At 35.5% G+C, this 18925-nt stretch overlaps 3 protein-coding genes across 4 annotated transcripts in view; 2 read left to right on the plus strand and 1 right to left on the minus strand.

Annotated features, from left to right (window-relative positions):
- LOC136413875 (xaa-Pro aminopeptidase ApepP-like) overlaps positions 1 to 12495 on the plus strand; it is a 32902-nt gene extending 20407 nt beyond the window's left edge. Inside the window, exons 2-12 of one of the 2 annotated variants that reach the window (XM_066397627.1) lie at positions 8165 to 8285; positions 8468 to 8561; positions 9299 to 9489; positions 9543 to 9763; positions 9826 to 10093; positions 10144 to 10411; positions 11152 to 11365; positions 11414 to 11647; positions 11702 to 11776; positions 11835 to 12010; positions 12060 to 12495. In XM_066397627.1, the coding sequence (XP_066253724.1) occupies positions 8165 to 8285; positions 8468 to 8561; positions 9299 to 9489; positions 9543 to 9763; positions 9826 to 10093; positions 10144 to 10411; positions 11152 to 11365; positions 11414 to 11647; positions 11702 to 11776; positions 11835 to 12010; positions 12060 to 12254 (2057 nt within the window). In that variant the 3' untranslated portion in view covers positions 12255 to 12495. Of the gene's footprint in view, positions 1 to 8164; positions 8286 to 8467; positions 8576 to 9298; positions 9490 to 9542; positions 9764 to 9825; positions 10094 to 10143; positions 10412 to 11151; positions 11366 to 11413; positions 11648 to 11701; positions 11777 to 11834; positions 12011 to 12059 lie in introns of those variants that run through there. The other variant, XM_066397628.1, reaches the window with a different exon arrangement.
- A 767-nt stretch (positions 12496 to 13262) lies between these two features.
- On the minus strand, positions 13263 to 15256 carry LOC136413895 (acyl-coenzyme A thioesterase 13-like). The gene is made up of 3 exons (XM_066397656.1): positions 15095 to 15256; positions 13985 to 14172; positions 13263 to 13788 (listed from the first exon to the last, which is right to left on the minus strand). The coding sequence occupies exons 1-3, from the start codon at positions 15173 to 15175 to the stop codon at positions 13539 to 13541; spliced, it is 519 nt and encodes a 172-aa protein (XP_066253753.1). The 5' UTR covers positions 15176 to 15256; the 3' UTR covers positions 13263 to 13538.
- Positions 15257 to 16102: 846 nt separating this feature from the next.
- CCT8 (chaperonin containing TCP1 subunit 8) lies at positions 16103 to 18678 on the plus strand. The gene is made up of 7 exons (XM_066397638.1): positions 16103 to 16271; positions 16393 to 16669; positions 16721 to 17031; positions 17429 to 17543; positions 17595 to 17812; positions 17864 to 18082; positions 18136 to 18678. Exons 1-7 carry the CDS (start codon positions 16212 to 16214, stop codon positions 18568 to 18570), a joined length of 1635 nt encoding a protein of 544 aa, XP_066253735.1. The 5' UTR covers positions 16103 to 16211; the 3' UTR covers positions 18571 to 18678.
- Positions 18679 to 18925: the final 247 nt, after the last annotated feature.

Consider the following 18925-nt stretch of genomic DNA (forward strand, 5'->3'; position numbering starts at 1 on the left):
AAACATAACAATTTCTCGGGTGCCATATGTTAGCAAATGCCATCAACCCATAATGGTAAACGTGCCATTAAGAGAGTTCTCAAATAACTAAAATAGGGTCATTTAAAAGCAGGCTAGTACGGAAACTGACGTGATAGGGATTAATGAAGATTACTACATATTCCTGTTCCTGCCTTCCTGATGATTCTATCCAGAGTTGATCTCTTACATCGTCTGGATACAGCTTAAGACAGGGAGGGGGTGGATAATCCCAGATTTGAATCACCCCTAATTATTGTAACAATGCACCATTGTAACCGATAGTTCTGGGTATTATTTTTGTAATTTCCAGGAGTGGAAAAAACTGGATTTCTGCGGATAAGGGCAAAATTGAAATCAGTTTTCTGAGGGAAGTAAAATTTCGTCTAGGATTGTCGTAAAATTTTAATAAATCATTTTTATATAAATAAGACTTTCAAACTATCTGAGGACATAAATTTACTTATTTATTTATTATCATCATTACACTATCATAATTGTTGCACTACTTCAGAATGCCTGAAGATAAATAATTGATATCTTGTTATAATTTTTTATCGTAAAATTCCTCTTTACAAGCGCCACCGTCGAGACGCCACATCTCACTTAAAATTATCTGAGGAACTAAATGTATCTCAGTATCATAAACTACACATTATCCTATCGAAAGAAGCAGTATCGTTATTACACTTCCTTTAAAATCCCGGGAATATATCAATTATTTCTTGCTCCGAATCTTCTTTTAATCCGAAAATTTACCTTAAAAAGTGCCGCCGCCGTGGCGCCTCGCCTCACTCCTGCCTCCCTGCTGAAACGCGGATGGCTCCATGGAATTTAGACTTTCCTGAAGCCAGTCCACAGTCCAATTGATTTCCACTTTCCAGCCCCGATTTTACCGTGTATGTTCAGAGTTCCTGCAGCCAGTTAAACCGATTGTATTTAGTTGGGACGCCACAGTAGGCGTCGCGACGCTTAACCTCCTACTAGCCTGTCAACCGTAAAAGTGAAATCTGGAAAAGTTTTCTGGCAAGAGTTGCATATGCTCGAGATGTTGGAGTCCATATAGGTAGGATTGGGGCATAAATAATTTCTGGATTATAAAAAATATTTGTAATTTCTGGAAAGTTACTTTGAAAATTCCCGTTTGCGCGAATGGGTGTGTTCTCTAAGACATGAGAAGCTTTCTAAATTATAAGGAATTTTACTAAAAAAATTCTCTTAATCTCCTGGGGCTAGCGTTCATACAACAGCGAGCGTCGCGACGCCCCTTCACATCCATTTCTATTGTCCTGATACAAGTTCCTGTCGTTTCTGGAAAACTTCGGCCTAACCTACGGGAATACGCAACAAGTTGCTAGATGCCAGAAAGTGAGCTTAGCTTTAGCCAAATTTCCGCAGCGTCGCGACGCCTGTTGGCGTCTTTATACTGTCCTGATACGAAAACATGCTAGTCCTGGAAACTAGCGACACAACTGGCAAAGCTGGACAACTAGTATTGTATTTAGGACAGTGGCTGATTTCCAAAGAATACAGTATGTGTGTTTTTTTTCATTTTAGAGGGGTTTTGGGCTTATTGCTAAAATGTACTAAGAAATTCTGTAAATCCTTAATGAAATTGTATTTGGTGTCGAAGGTCTTTGGGCCGTTGCTGGACAATTTGCAAGTACTTTTCTACTAAATATCATTGGCGTAATACAACTACTTTCTCGTACCACTCTCCCCACAAATCATAACATTCCAGTATCCTATTATCTTTAAATCAGAAAATTATGATTTTCTTGGAAACTAGCGGCATGTCTGCTGGAGATGGGCACCTAATAAGCATTGCGCGTTGGATAGTTTCCAGCTAATTCCCAGAGAAATTTTAGATGTCGGATATTAACCGAAGAAACTACACATAGCTCCAAAAGTTTTGCTGTTTTAAAATCATTTATTCCCAGAATTTATTTTGTTTAGGGTTGAAAACGAAACTATGAATCGCCAAGTGATACCACAAATTGATCGTTCAAGAATAGTGACTTTGGTGGAAAAGGGGCATTCGCAGAAGTTTGTGGCTAAGCGAATAGGTATTTCTCAAAGTGACGTCTCCCGTATATGGGATCGCTATTTAGAGACTAACTCTGGGCAAGATAGACCCAGAAATCACCATAGACTTGTTACTAATCTAAAGCAGAATCGCTAGAAACACTTACCAATTCGGCGAAATCCTAATATGGCAATACTAGAGCTTTGAAGAGAAGTTCGACATACACTTGGAGTTGCTGCTAAGAAGATGAGTTATTCGGTCTGGTTAGCAATGTCGTCGCCCAGTAAAAGTTCCTCGTCTACATTATCAAGACAAACATCGTCGATTGCAGTGGGCTGAACAACACACACTTTTACCTGAAAGATTTTGGAAATTTGTTCTTTTTTCTGATGAGACCAGAATTTGTCCCAACTTACCCTCGCTGGTCTAGTGCCTCCTTTTGCGGAAGGAAGTGCCATGTTTTGGGCCGATACAATATCCGATGGACACACCGAGTTCGTTCTTGGTCATGGGCCAATGATGGACGATAGATATATTAAGGACATTCTGAATCCATGTGTCAGACTATTGCGAGGAGCTGGTGATGACAGATTTGTCTTTATGGTCGACAATGACCGTCCTCATCGTACCATAATGACTACATTGAAAATGAGGTGAATCAACCGGTTAGATTGGCCGGCTTTGTCGCCAGATATGAACTCCATAGAACATGTTTGAAATATTCTCTCCAGGGCTGTGAACTCTTGAAGAAATCCACCCAAAATCATCCACCATCCAAAATCTCATAGACAATCTAAACAGGCAACCACATCTTCAAACTTGTATGAATGCCAGGGGTGGAAATTTCTTTTCTACTTTAAAAATTTTGAATAAAAATTTAATTTTTTTGTTTGCAAGAATTGTTTTTATTATACTTTAAAGTAATTATAGCGCAAACTAATTGATTTTTAATTAAGAGCCATAAATAAATAAATATTTTATACATTTTTGCACCACATAATAAAGTGTTCAACAATTAATGTTATGCAAAACTTATGAAGCTAAATCAGTTCATAGTTTCAAATTCCAGATTTGTTTGAAAACTCGCTGTAATTCACTCAAAACGATCCAAACTGAAACTGATATTGGCCTCTTAAAATTCAGGAAATATCGCTGTGAATTAACATAATAATCCTACTGTGTTTATAACTGAATAACAATTTCAAAGCCATTACATCGTTATTTGGGTGATGGGGCGAGGCAAATTATGTGCAACAACCTATTATTATTCATCGATTTATGTATAGTCTGCATTGCAATCATTCCTGGAACAGAGCCAGATATCAATGTCTGGATTCCATGGATGAGTGAATTGTAGGAAGTGCATTATTTCTAAGTCGTGGGAGAGTGAAACATGAGTTGGAGGGTAAGTCAATTAATTCGTCAACTAATGGATGCTATGAGTCATTACACAAAAGGTTGCGTCACAAGGACTCGATGAAGGAATGAGGATATCAGAATAATTACAGAGAGAAACAGAACCTGGAACCTCAGAAACTAGCTCTGCATTACTCATAGATTACAGATAATTTAATTTTTTTTGCATATCCCTTGAAGGTCAGATACCTCTACCGTATTAAAATCAGTATAAAGAATTGTTGCAAGAAAACCCTTATGTTCATTGTTCATACCAACAACGTAAATCAACAATAATAAATCGGATCTTCCACCTCTGAAATCCTGGTAGCTTGTTGACGTCATCTGCAAGAACTCGGGGTCACCTGTTGTATCGTGTGGTCCAAATCGAGGATGCTGCGAGAGCAAAATGGGTAAGGATAGGTGAATCACGTGATAGAAGAGGACGGGATGATGGGCGTGGCCCACAAGGCGCATAATTCGGAATAAAGAGAAAAGGGGGCGAAGAGAGCTAAAATCTCGACGAGCTCGTCTCTTCTTTGGGATGTTGGGTATTAACGTAGCAGAAGTTGAGGAAGCTAATTTGTTTTTGACTCTATCGTGTAAGAGTTTTTGCCTCTGAAAGAGGGATTTGATGGCTCTGTGATGAAGTATTATCTGAGCTTTGCTACGGACCCACAAGATTTAAAGGTTTAATACCTAAAAAAATAGGAGCGTACAAAGAAAAAGTTTCGAGTCATAACTCTAACGGTGAAAAATTCCGATAAAATGGGAAATTTGTAACCTCCGCATTAAAGGAGGTACTTTCCCGATTTCAGGATTAGCCAAGCATTCATGCTTAGTCGATTCACCCACAAAATTTGAAGATAATATCTAAAGAAACAGAGGTGTACGTACATAGAAAGTATTTCAGACGATGACTTCCCACTATATTCATAATGGAATAGTATTTTACAGGAAAAAATATCCTCCAAATTGGAGAAGATTGGAGTGATGGATTGGAGTGACTTCAAGTCTTAGTCTACAAGCCCATAAAATTTAAAAAAACGACTGAAAAAACAGGGACGTACGTGGAGAAGTCTTAGGTGGCCTTTCGAAAGATTTTATGTTTGAACATTGTAATAAGTTAAAAAAAATTGTAACCTCCAATTTAGAGGCGCTAGTCCCCTAATTTCGAGCTTAGTTAAGCATTGAATCCTATCCAAACTCACAAAACTTGAAAATAATAAACTGAGAAATAGGAGCATACAAAGGAATTCATAGATTGTACAGGAAAAATGATAAATTTCAGCTAAAAAAATATGTAATGGATGCAATTGGGGACATTTATTAAAGCGAGAAAAAGAATATACATGTATACTATATAGAGGCGATAAAATGAAATATGCAACAAGAATCTAATTAGCTTTAATTTTTCGATATAAAAAGTATTCAACTATGTTCTGCAAAATACCTTTCTGACCACAATGACCCCAGGAAAATATCATCAGAAAACTAACTTCCTTCCTCTTGGCCTCGGAGACAGAGCGACAATAATCCAGTGTCATTATTACCGAAAACTACCTCTAATTGACCAGCCCTTCTCTTGACCCTTCTCTCACTTTTTCAAGACATTCTTTTAAGCAAATTAATTTTATCAAACGAAGAATTCTGGGCATTTTTCTCACGTTTTAGTTAAATTTTATCTAAAAACCCCCAAAAGAGTTTCACATTTCTTTTTTTTAATTCTTTACTTGATGTTTTCACCATGCTTTTTGTTTATATTCTCACACATTTTCTATATTAAGATGTTTTTTAGATAACTTTATTTGAAAATAATTCAAGAATGTTGGGATTTTTTTCTCTGATTTTATTCGAATTTCCATTGAAATTATAGTACAATAACTCGGAATGATCTGCAGTTTTAGAGGATTTGTACGGATGTACCCAGTAATAATTCGAAGAAAATTATGTAGTATCAATGATAAATTTAAAGAAAATAATTGTTTTAAATTTAAAAAATATTCAAAACTGTTTACTGAGCAAATTATCTAATGTATTTAATTAATTAAAATGGGTTTATAATTATTGAGGGAAGAAAATATATGGTTATATAGCCATTTTTGTTTTTTCAACATAAATTAAACCACTCCCGATAACTTTGTCTAATAAAGAACTTTTGTTTAAGCTGTCCGGCGTTTTAAGCATGAGGCCCATTTTGAATTAAGTATTTATATGAATAAATCAATAGCAAATTTTGCCCTACTTTCCCTACAATCATCCCAATCACGGTTCTCGTAGCTGTTAATCCGCTGATATCTAGGGACCATAACAAACTGTGCAATGCCAAAAAGGCTTTAACTCCCTACCCTTTTCTGCGGCCCTGATACCCCGTTGACGTCACTGTTCGCTTTATCCTCCCACACGTACCATTGTGATGATAGATATCTGTGATTAGAGAGAGGTCGCCGACCTCACTGAGCACAAAATGGGGAGCGAAGTGCTCCCTAGTTGTTAATTAGCTGTGCCTCGGATTTCCTACTTTAATACACTACTCGGCAAAAATAAAATGTCGATGGGAAAAATCGCTCATTAGATAAATAAATTTTTAAAATGGAAGATGCAGTTCGGTAATACATATAAACATCTGTAAATGATAACAGTGAAAACAAGGAATTAATGCTAGTTCAAACCAATTTTAATATATGATTGGGCAGTGTTATTTTCAGGTATCTCTGTACTTCTGTGCAGCGACCCCTCGCTATCTGGAGGTTCTTTATATGGTTCTTCTTCATCGTGCTTGTTCTTATGCTGCCCTGATAGAATGTTGACGTCATTTCAGACACTTGAGCCCCCTTTAGGTTGTATGTATATATATATATATATATATATTATAATAATAGTTCGTGAGTTTCTTGAGAATTTTGTTGATTGAATTGATTGAATTGAAGAGAAGAGATAGAGAGAGAGAGAGAGAAAAAAGGGCACGTATTGTAGTGACAAATACGGGAAGTTTTACTTTCAATTGATGAACAGTTAATACGGTTTTTCTCCTTTTGAGGATAGGTACCACAAAACCGAACAATAAAATACTTATTCTATGGGTATTTTAACCTTTCTATAGATGTTATCATCTTAGTAAAGGTGCAAACACTGTGTTCCCCTTAGGGCCGTATCATTAACGTCCTGTTAGCTACTAAATCCGTTTTCGCGGAAACCAAGAATTTGACCAAAACTTAGACTGAATTTCAACGTTTCCATGAAAAATCCTTTGCAGTTAAATGCAACAGTGCATTAATAATTTGCCCCTTAGGCCCGATTTCTCGAACTCCTAGTATCTTTTTCAACAAGATAATTCCGAAATTCGAGCAAATCAGTGGTGAATAATTCCATTCGGATAGAAATCTTGCTGGCAAAGTTACCAGGATGTTGTTACTAGGTAAACGTTCTGCCCCTATGCGACGCCTATGTACATCATTTTTTGGCAATGTACCCGGCATAGATAGATTTTAGTATTAATGGCCCTTAAAAAGGATTTTTCTGTATAACAAAACTAAAATTTAAGTAAAACTACGTTTCGTTAAATCCGTACAACTGCAACACCTCAATAAAAGATCAATATTGTTATTGATTTAAGAATCACTTACTCTTTAAAGATATAGCCAATAGATTAGCCCATAATTGCCTCTTGGCCGTAGTACGCCTAAGCCCTCAGTCTCAGTACTTCGCAATGCTTGGAGATATCCTCTTGGTCAAGTTGTCGCATTTCGTTAACCGAGTTCTTCATTTTTGTAAGCCTGATCGAGGTGCGTTATTTAACAATGAAATAAATTACTTCTTAAGTTGTTGTTGAGTTTGCTATCCCAAAACTTACTACGGTTCGAAAAACCAGGCCTTAAGGAAAGATTTCATCTAAGATGAGGTGCATGCTTGCTGCGAAAAATCCTTTAACACTCCAATAAAGACCGCCATGGTATAGAAAGATACTTGGAACCTCCAATAAAACCATTATACAGTTTTACCGTGAGAAAGTTCATCGACATTTCGAGCTATCGCGGTTTGGCTGGTCTGGTGCATTTCCTTCCTCAACGCGTTGTTTACATTTCTCATCTTCTCGCTCATGCTTTCCTGTTTAGTTGTTGACAACGTTTTTGAAGTTGTTTGACCGATAATGCCCTTTCAGCTCGTGTTCACCTTCAGAAGACACCTAACGCTCCTCCGTGCTCGCTCGTACGACCTCGCAAAATCGGATAACTATTAAAAAAATTAAAGCGTTGTATGTAAATGCTCACTGAAATTAACAAATATGCAGCTGGTTTCGAAGCACAAAAAAAAAGCATTTTTATTACCTCATACAATCGTTCAATATCCTCCACCCTACTACAACCCTCAACTTGAAACATTTCGCCCTTCGTCCTTTGAAATGTCGAGGCTTAAAACGCCCTTGGGGTTGCCTTGCCAGAGTTCACCCGAATTAGGACGTCGAGGGCGAATCTCCCAGGGCAGGAGAAAAAGCGAGAGGTAAACCACCCTTAATCGGGGCTAAAAAAGGGTGCGTGTCTGCGTATCGCATTTTAATCCACACGGCCTTGCCCAAGGCTAAGTTCAGGGCAAGGCCAGTTTGTATCAGGAGGCACGCCCCTATGACCTAAAAATGTGTTTTATATGCTTGTTTAAACTGAAGCTAATCTGAACCGTTCGAGGTAGTCAACTTCAGTTCATCTAAGAAGTACCATTTTGTTGTAGATTACATTGTCGTCACTCTCGCGTTCGATGAGGAGTTGATCGAAAGAGGAGAGCTAAGGAAAGCATGTTCGAAAAGAGGAAATCCCATTCCTCCCGCCAGGCGGGTTAACACCACAATGAGGTACGATATTGCCGACTTTCGGAGGGTTAGAAATTTGAATTTTCAACAATGCAAAAAACAAACTGGCTGATTTTTAACTCGAAATCTAGTAATAATTTTCGCTCAGCCATTTTTCTCTTTGGTTCCAACTGATAACTTCGTTGGGTACCTGTTTTAATGAAAAAATAATTGATTTTTTTTAGATTAATTGAAATGAGACAAATAATGAAATCCGAAGTGATATTGGGAACCCGCCCCATTGATGCCTATATTGTGACGTCAAGCGATGAACATCAGGTGGGTTGGGTTCGGTGAGTAAATAAACAAACTGTAAATCCTCCATGGGTATATTCGCGGTGCAACCCTTTAATTACCATTTATTATACCATAAACGAGCACATTGAACCTCTATCTTCAATGTGTGAATCAGTTTATTAATGTATTAATGCGTATATCATGCTAGTTTAAGGCGAATCGAAGTGTTAATTGCTGCGCAGTGCAGAACCATTTTCCAGCTTTAAAAATAATCAAAATTTAAACTTTAACACCCTGTATATTTGTTAATATCTACTTTCAGAATACAACAGTTGCGCTGAATCCTAACATTTTGATGGCAGAAATCTGTCGTTGCTCTTTGTTCCATTACTTTTGGGACACCCTGTAAATAGGTCGCCTAGAACCAGCTTCCTCGATTTTCCAAATTTTTAAAAATCAACGAAATTAAGAAAGTCCTTTGTTCCTTTTGATCTCGTTCAAGTTAAATGCATGAGTTAAGGCAAATGAAAGTTCTAAATTTTTAGCGCATTTAGAACTATCTTCCGCCGGAAAAGCTCAACCATATTTTGGACTACAATTTTTACACCATTAAAAAAGTTGAAGAAAACTTTCCTTTTATATTATTATTTTTTAAATTTGAGCGTTCAGAGTGTGTACAAATATAGGTAACCTAAATGGAAGAGGTAACCCCATTTGAGTGAGGCCCCTCAATTTTCATCCCAGCTTAAAGTTCATTTCTAAAAATAACCAATTTTTAGAGTGTTGAAACTGACGAATATGATCGAAGACGGGAGTTCATCTCCGGCTTCAGTGGAAGCTATGGAGATACCATAATCACCATTGACAAAGCAGTGCTGTGGACCGATGGGCGGTACCATTTACAGGCGGATGAACAAATTGATTGCAATTGGCTGTTAATGAGAGAAGGGCACAAAAACATTCCCACAAGGTGCCACGATAAACCGATAACAACACACTATAACATATCTTCTCTCTTCACAGATCTCAGTGGCTCAAGTCTCAGTTCCCCAAAGGGGCCAGACTTGGGGCCAATCCGAAGATTATATCCGAGTATATGTGGAAGAAATTCGAGCACGAACTTGCAGGGACAAAAATCGATCTCATCGCTCTCAATGTGAGCATTGTGGACAAGATTTGGCCTGAACACCAGAGACCTAGAAAACGGAACAAAGATGCGTTTATCTTTGAGATGGAATACGCAGGTTGGAGTTCAAAATAACACTTCTGAACGCAGGTTTAAAACTACAATGTTGCAGTATTTCAGGTAAGAACTACACCACCAAGTTACAGGAGGTAAGGAAGATGGTGAAGAAAGCTGGGGCGGATGCCATGGTGGTTACTTCTCTAGATGAGATTGCTTGGTTATTGAATATCAGGGGCCGGGACACTCCATTTTCTCCATTTGTCAGGAGCTATCTCATATTCGACATGGACAATGTGTTTCTATATGTAAACCGTACACAACTAGAATTAAACGAAGTTACTAAATACTTGCATGCTCAGTCTTCAATCAGGCATCATGATACTGTGCAGTAAGACTTTTTACCTGATCTTTTATTCCAGTTATTTAATCAATTTTTAGAATCAAGAATTACTCAGATATATGGAAGGACTTGAGAACCCAATCTCAGTTATACAAAAAAATACTAGTGCCCTCTCATTGCGTCTATAGTGAGGGGGCTAGTCATGCAATCTACGAACATATTTTTGCAGACAAACGACTGCCCTATCAATCTCCTATAATTTACTTAAAATCAATAAAGAATTCGGTGGAAATTGAAGGGATGAAGAGGGCACATATCAAAGACGGAGCGGCAATGTGCGACTTTTTTGCTTATATTGAGACCCAGGTAGGTAAGAAAGGGCTTCCAGGAGTCACCGGGAACTTCAAAGAGCTTTCTGAAACGAAATATTAATTTTTATTGAAATGCTACAGGAAACTGAATTTTTTGAAAAATTTACCACTCACCTAAATCGTTTTGTAAGCTTCCAGAAATTTACCCAAAATTTCTTCATGCTATTCCAGAATTCTTCGCATAACATTCCGAAGATGTAGGTACTTACCGACTTACCTAACTTATTTTGAAAACGTTTTTATTAAGTCTGACTATCTCAAGATTTTCTTATCAGAAAAAATTCCAGCAATCTGAAGCGATCTTTTTTTCAATTGTCATACAAATACAAAATTTTTTAATCGGAATTCTGCAGAAATCAGTACCGGGTATAAAGCTAATTTTCATTTAATATCTGCCGGAAACCCGAACTGTTACATAAAATACCTAAAACTATTTCATCACAAACTTAAATAATGTACTTTAATTTTTCCGGAACATTCCTGAAATTTTCTATACTTTTTTCGTCATTCTCTAAAATACCTAAATTGCTTTCGAGTTTCTCCAGAAAGTTCTCTGATTTTTTAATTATTTTCTAGAAAGCTAGATTAGATGCTATTTCCCAGAAATCTGAACTGATTATCTCGATTTTCTAAACGAAATACTTTAATCTTCATTAGGATTTTGCAAAATGTATATGCTGGTACTTTGGTTACTATTACTTAACAATCTCTAAAACACTTTGCTTTTAATCCTAGATGGGAAAAGGAAAAATTTTCACAGAATTAGAAATAGCAGATATATTGGACGACTTCAGATTTGAACAACTGCAGAGCTTGGGATACAGCTTCAGAACTAAAGTGGGTTTTGCCGGAAATGGAGCACAGCCCAACTATATCCCTACCAAAAATACTAACGCCATAATCTTCGATAATGGAACTGTAGTAATAGATTCGGGAGGGCAATATTATGGTAACTTTGGTAATTTTGGGCAAATCAAAAAATATCATTATATTAAAGAAGGTACAACCAGCGTTACAAGAACTGTCCATTATGGAGATCCTGATGCAATGATGAAGGAGGCATACACAAGGGTGTTGGTGGGGCAAATCACCTTTTCAGCCTTGACTTTTCCTAATAATATGAAAATGGCAGATGCAGACATATTAGCTAGGGGTCCTTTGTGGGATGTTGGACTCGATTTTTTACACGAAACTGGACATGGTGTAGGCTCCTTTTCTGGAGTGAAGGAATGTGTGTATATTATCACTTGCTGTAATATAATTTGTAAAAATAAAACGTTTGCAGCTCCTATCGCGATTCAGTATGATTTAGAAGTGTCCACGAAACAAACATTCAAACCTGGATATTTTTTTACTATAGGTAAACCTTCAAAAAGAGCAAAATTTTAATAACAGCAATATTGTTTTTAATCGCATAGAGCCAGGTTACTACAAAGAAGGTTACTTTGGAGTAAGAATACAGAATGTTTTCCAAGTGGTAGAAAAACCATGGTTGCAGCATACCTCAGGACATATGTATCTGGGCTTCAAAACTTTAACTTTAGTACCTTATCAACAGAAACTTATGGCAATGGAGTTACTTTCAACACATCACGTATGTCACATTTGCTTCCATATTCACTATTTAACATTTCTTTCATTAGCGAAAATGGCTGAACCGTTACAATGAGGAAATTCGACAAGAAGTAGGCGCAGAACTAAAGCGACAAAATAAAATGGATGGTTTCTACTGGATGATGGAAAACACCAAGTACATTCCAGAAAATAATTCCAGGAGAATGTCGGCTAGTTGGACATTAAGATTTATATTGTCCTGTACAGTTTTAATTTTACTCTAGATATATTGCTTTTCTAGATGAATTTATTTCGTCAGTATTGATTCTGTACTATATCTAGAACGTAACAAAGAATAATGTGTTCAATAAATATCTAAGTATTAACTTTTAACTGGTGAGTTGTTCTAGGTGTTAACGTCATCATGATCATATTCTATACGTAATATAGATATTTTTCCACTTCTTTCACCATGAACTGTTTATGCACTTTTGTGAATAAATGCCAATATTTATTACATCAAATATAAAATACTAAAAAACTCATATTTTCATAACTTGTTAGGTATTCACCTTAAAGAGAAAAATTATAGAATGGGGTGGGGTTAATTAGTCGACTTAAAAATGAATACTAATTTTTCAAGATGTTATAACTACACTGCTACAAACAACTAGCGAATATTTTCAATTTTCCTGATTAATCTGCGACATAACAGAAATTTGTTGTATAAATATGCTAAACATTTAAAATTAATGGTCGAGTAAAATACATAAAAGGTTCATCATGTTCATCATTAAACCATGTGGACAAGTTTAATTAAGTTTATTGCCGGAACTGCACATAATGAATTGTTGCTTGTTTCATGCTACAGGATGGGAAAATATTTTTTTCTGTAAATTGGGAATAAATCTGATAGATTTGTGTTTATAAACTTGAAATTGCTCCTAGAGGGGTTTTTGGGTGCGATAAATTAATCAAAAATATCTCTTTGAAGTTAGATGATAGGTACATGATAGGCCACTTGTGCCTTACTGAGGCACAAAACATCAACTTAACCTTTTAGAAACAAATCAAGAAAAATGTCAAACGTTATTTAAGTCGCAGGTAGGTGGATGCTAAAGAAGAATTCATCATGAAATCCGAAATAGACAAGAGGAATTACCACCATTCATAGGAAGTAGTCCTTCACAGTGGTCCCTAACGAGAATAAAAAGAAAACCAAAAGAAATCGGATGAGCTACCGTTTCTACAAAGTCCGGGATAAGAGGAATATTTAGACACGATGTATATCTTTTTTTCAACCATCATGTATATTATTTTCTCATAACATTTTATTTGCCTTGGATTATTATTAAAATTTATATCTTAGGCATATTATAAAATAAACTCAAAAAATACATACTTACTTACTAAAATTTAAACTTTAATGCCAGTTTTATAATTACACAACAGTGGGCTTAAAAACTGGTCTGGTCCATTTAAATAGTTAACAAAGTTCAGCCAAAAACATTGATTTACATTTTAAACCCCATTTAACAGCAACAAATTCAGTTTAATTACTAACTCTCTTAATCATTTTTATCCATATTCCTCAATTTGCCCTCATGCTCTTCAAGAACTTTCTGGGCGTGTTCAGTGGTATGTTCCTTTGGTAATTGAGGATGTAAAAGATACATGTTGTGATTTCCTTTAACCAATAGTTGTCCGGTATTCTTATTCTTCAGTAACACTTCCAGAAATGCAATTGAATGGCCGCCACGTAATGTCTTTGAAACTACTTCTATCTCATCACCCATCTTGGCTGGAGGTTTATAAAACCTTAAGGTTATATACAATAAGGAAAACATAAAATTCCTATTTAACTTTAGATATACATTACTTAACTGTCTTTAAAACAATAGCAATTACTTATTCAACCAAAAGTGATTGATACAGTTAACCAAGTAAAATGCACAGATAAACATACTTTAACAAGGATTATAGTATAAGAGAGTAAATAAAATAAGATACTTACGTTATTTGCATATCTATAGATACATGGTAATTATTCCCCAGTTCATGTGTTGAAAATGAGTAACTTGAAAGATAGTCCGCCACTGAACACACAAATCCAGAATGTAGCTCTCCCTTGTGATTTGTGTGCTCTTCTTGGACTGTAAATTCAGCTAATCCATTTCCATCTTTAAGTGAAATTATGTTGACCTTAAATTATATACCCGCAAGTTCAAGTTATTTAATCGTGTAAAGGACACAATAATAATTCAGCATTAAAATGAATTATGTCCAATTCTAGATTTAGTTTATACTACATTAATTTTATGCTGTTAAAGTTGCTTGAAACTTTTGTTTCCAAAATCTTCAAAGCAGTTGGATATTTAAATACAAGGTGTTCCATAATTAATTGTACAACATAGCTGAACCACACAGATTTCGTATGTGAAAAAAACGAATATTAAATCAAATTTTACTTATACCCAAAAATTTATAATAAACAAATACAGGTTTGCAAAGTTAGAAGGTAAATATTGGGAAGAAAAAACCAACATAGCTATGCTATGCTACAAGACAAGGTTTCTTAATTTAATTCATATAAGACATATCAGATTAGGTTGGATTTTTTGACAAGTTTGCCTATAGCTCAGTCAAATGCATGTTAAATTCCAATTTTTACATAAGAATACTCATTTAGTTTCCTACCAGCTCACTAGATGATTAAGAGATTACTAGAATCTACAGGATAATATTTTCCAAGTGGCCAAACACTCTTTTAACTTTTATTTTTTACCTACCTCACCTAACTACACCTGAGACATTGACTTTTCTATAGTTTCCAAGTTTCTGAAAATTGACTCCCAACAAACACAGCAAAAAAAGTGACACTATTTTAGAGTAATTTGCAAAAATACCAGGTAATGCATGTTATTTTCTGTAGATCTAATGAGTTGTATCCATGCATATGCTTAGAATGAATTCATAAAAACTTATAATAAAGATAGGGTGAAAAGATAGGAGATCCTTAAGGATTACGTATGTGTTCATTGAAATTATCCCCTTTTTCTTGGTAAAGTTAACAAAATTCTGATACATTCTATATTACTTAAGCACAAATTTAAGCAAAACTTACCTTTTCTAACACCCTATCAAACAGTTTGGATTTTCTTACATGTTGCATTAATTCTGCAGGAGCCAGTCTTGGCTTCAACATCTTTAATTCAATTCAGAAAGCAGGAAAAATAATCAAAGGAATATTTTTATCGTATATTTGAGTATATTCATATAATTATTAAAAAAAAAACAAAAACAAAACCAAAAACAACATATATTTTGGGATCGAGTATATAGATATCTTAATCAAGAATGAATTTTGACGCTCGTGCGTCACTCAGTATGCGAGATCATAAAAGTCGCACTCTTATAAGTTTACTGCTCATACTCTACAAGCCATATACAATACCACTACCAAAAACATTGATATTAAATTAAACTTGAGTATTATGTTTTCTGTTTTAAACAAACCGCAGTCATAATGGTCATACCTTAAATTATTATTTGCTTATTATACAGGGTGTTGAAAGTCTTGTGATTATAAATATTATTTTTAATAGGCGATTATTAAAAAATTAAAATAAAAAATAATGAATTAAGAAATTGTTTGAAAAAATGATATCTTTATGATTATGTAACTTTGATTATGGTTTTTTAGGTTTAATTAGTTTCTTTTGAAATTAAATCTCTTAATAATAAAATCACACTTTAAAAACACTGCATCAAGTCAATCATGTTTCTACTAGATAAGGCGAATTAAAAAAACGTACTATTCGGATAATTGATGAGCCTTATCGTTCTCAACTATTAATTGCGCACAAAATATTACACACACACACATACAATTTGCAAGTAAAAACTCAGCATGCTCAATGAACGGGCTCCTTTTTTTGGGTATGAGATAATAATAACTAGCAGACACTGTTTTATGGGGAATGTTTACTAATTTCTTGAAATAATTAATCGTTTATTAATTAAATTTCCTAGATATATTAAAATAGAAAAATTAGTCTCTCTGATGACGTGGATCTACTATACTTATTGTCGAAATCATTTCACACCTTTGAAATGTCATTGTCACTGTCAGCTGAGAAGAAACTCTCCTGTAAGAAACGTGCAAGCCGATTGTTCTGCGGTCTTTTGCTTCGGATAAAATCAAGAAATTAATTGCAAAACGGAAACACCCTTCCAATAAAATGGCCCTCCACGTTCCTAAAGCCCCGGGCTTTGCCCAAATGATGAAAGACGGCTCCCGGGTAAGTGCTGTTAATTCATAATCTTCCGTAATAATCACATGTGTTTCTCTTTATTTGTGTGGGTGTGTAACAGAAAAACCCACATACTCTGCTAGTACTAAATATATTCAATTTTTTTTAGTATTTCTCCGGTCTCGAAGAAGCAGTAATCCGAAATATTAAAGCCTGCAAGGAATTCTCCCATTCTGTTCGTTCAGCTTATGGCCCCAATGGCATGAATAAAATGGTTATTAATCATATAGAAAAACAGTTTGTCACAAGTGATGCTGCTACAATAATAAGGGAATTGGATGTAGAGCATCCTGCAGCCAAACTAATAATTTTTGCAAGTGAAATGCAGGATGCCGAAGTTGGTGATGGAACCAATTTTGTAGTCATATTAGCTGGTGCTTTACTAGGTAAACTTACATAGGTACACATCTGTTCACATAAATAAAATTGTATCCTAGAGTGCTCAGAAGAGCTAATTCGTCTTGGGGTAACCCCTACTGAGGTGGCAGAAGGATATGAAAAGGGACTTGAAAAATGTCTAGAACTTCTACCTAGTTTGGTTAATTATAAAGTGGAAGATAACCATGATATAAATGAAGTCAAACAAGCCATTAAATCTTCCATTGCATCAAAGCAATATGGAAATGAGGAGTTTTTGGCTGCGCTGGTTGCCAAGACTTGTATTTCAATTATGCCTGAACAAACAACTTTCAACGTTGATAATGTGAGAGTATGCAAAGTTTTGGGGTCTGGATTGCAAAGTTCACAGGTAAAATTGTCAAACTTAATTGTAATACATTAACAAAAAGTTGAAATTAAAAAATAACAAAAATAAATGTGACATAATTAAATTTACTGTTATAGAAATATGGAATTGCCATAAATTTGTCATTAATAATAATTTGATATTTGAAGTTAAAACTGTCAAAAGAGACACTTTGAATCATATAAAATTGAAATATTCAAAAACTGCTTAAATTAAGCCAATGGTTTGTGAAAAATTTGTTTTGTAATTTGTATGCTATGATTCAATAATTTCTGTTTAAGTGACCAAAAACTATGTTTTACATATCAGTATTATTAGTTTGAACCCCTGAACCACCAAGATTTTACTGTGGCTCTAATTTTGAGTAAAGGTAACTCTGATATCTGAATCTGTTTTGTAGGTAGTTCAAGGAATGGTTTTTAAACGACAAGTAGAAGGTGAAATTACCCTTGCGGAAAATGCAAAAATTGCGGTTTACAGCTGTCCCATTGATATTATGCAAACAGAAACTAAAGGTGCTTATTTCAAATTATGATGAAGTAACTTTTTAGCAGTTATGTTTGTAGGAACGGTTCTAATTAAAACCGCTGATGAATTAATGAACTTCAGTAGGGGCGAGGAGAATCTCTTGGAACTTCAAATCAAGTCAATCGCGGAATCTGGGGCTAAAGTAGTTGTTGCAGGTGCCAAGTTTGGAGACATGGCTTTGCATTATATTCACAAATACAATTTAATGGCCGTGAGACTTAATTCCAAATTCGATTTAAGGCGATTGTGTAAAACAGTGAGTTTTTTAAAGGAAAAAAATTCAGAGGTTAGTGTCGATTATTTCTAGGTAAATGCGACAATAATGCCGAGGTTGATAGCCCCTTCTGCTGAAGAACTGGGTTATTGTGATGAAGTGCGTTTAGAGGAATTGGGAGAGACTCCCATTGTGGCGTTCAGGCAAAAAGGAAAAGAGTCTAGGATAGCCACTGTAGTCATTAGAGGTGCTACTGATAATTACATGGACGATATTGAGAGGGCCATTGATGATGGAGTTAACTCCTTCAAGGTAAGACAAATTAATTGGTTTTAAATTGTGTTATATGGTTTTTATTTTTCAAGGGATTGTGCAGAGATCCAAGATTCTTACCCGGCGCAGGCGCCACGGAAGCTGAATTAGCAATGCAGCTGCTTAAATTTGCAGATACTCTTCCTGGTCTGGAACAATATTCTATAAGGAAATTTGCCTCGGCCTTGGAGACATTCCCAAAAGTTTTGGCCGAAAACAGTGGCATGAAATCTCAGATAGTATTAGACAAGATCCTAGATATGCATCAGCACGGACTGAAGAACGTTGGGGTGGATATTGAATCAGAAAACTCCATTTTGGATGCCGTTGAACGAAAGATATTCGATCTGTACCAAGCGAAGTATTGGGGCCTTAAATATGCCGTAGATGCGGCAGTTACAATTTTAAGAGTCGATCAAATTATCATGGCAAAGAGGGCCGGAGGACCGAAAGCGAGGCAGCCACAAGGCAGCGATGATGAATCTTAGATCTTTTTGGATTCATATTATTCATTTCGATCTTTTTCTATATCACATCAGTTATTAGTTGTGTTGTTAACATCTTAAATTTCCAATTTCCACGCTTGTTCACATTCAGATTATTAACTACATACTTGTTTTTTAACGCTTGGAAGCAAATAAAGAATTTTCAGTACTTTTATTGACAGAATTTAATAATTATCAGCAGGCAGTGCATTAATTGTTCCTTAAGCGAAACGAAAACGGTCTATGCATGGGACGCGCACTCATACTAGTTGCGAGCAAAAATTTTATCGCGCCTTTTAAAGCCGTTCGAATAACCGGATTATTTTGGATTTTGTTTCAGATGGTTAACGAAGTAAAT

This window comes from Euwallacea similis, chromosome 15 (assembly GCF_039881205.1).
Source record: "Euwallacea similis isolate ESF13 chromosome 15, ESF131.1, whole genome shotgun sequence".
Classification (NCBI taxonomy): Eukaryota; Metazoa; Arthropoda; class Insecta; order Coleoptera; family Curculionidae; genus Euwallacea; species Euwallacea similis.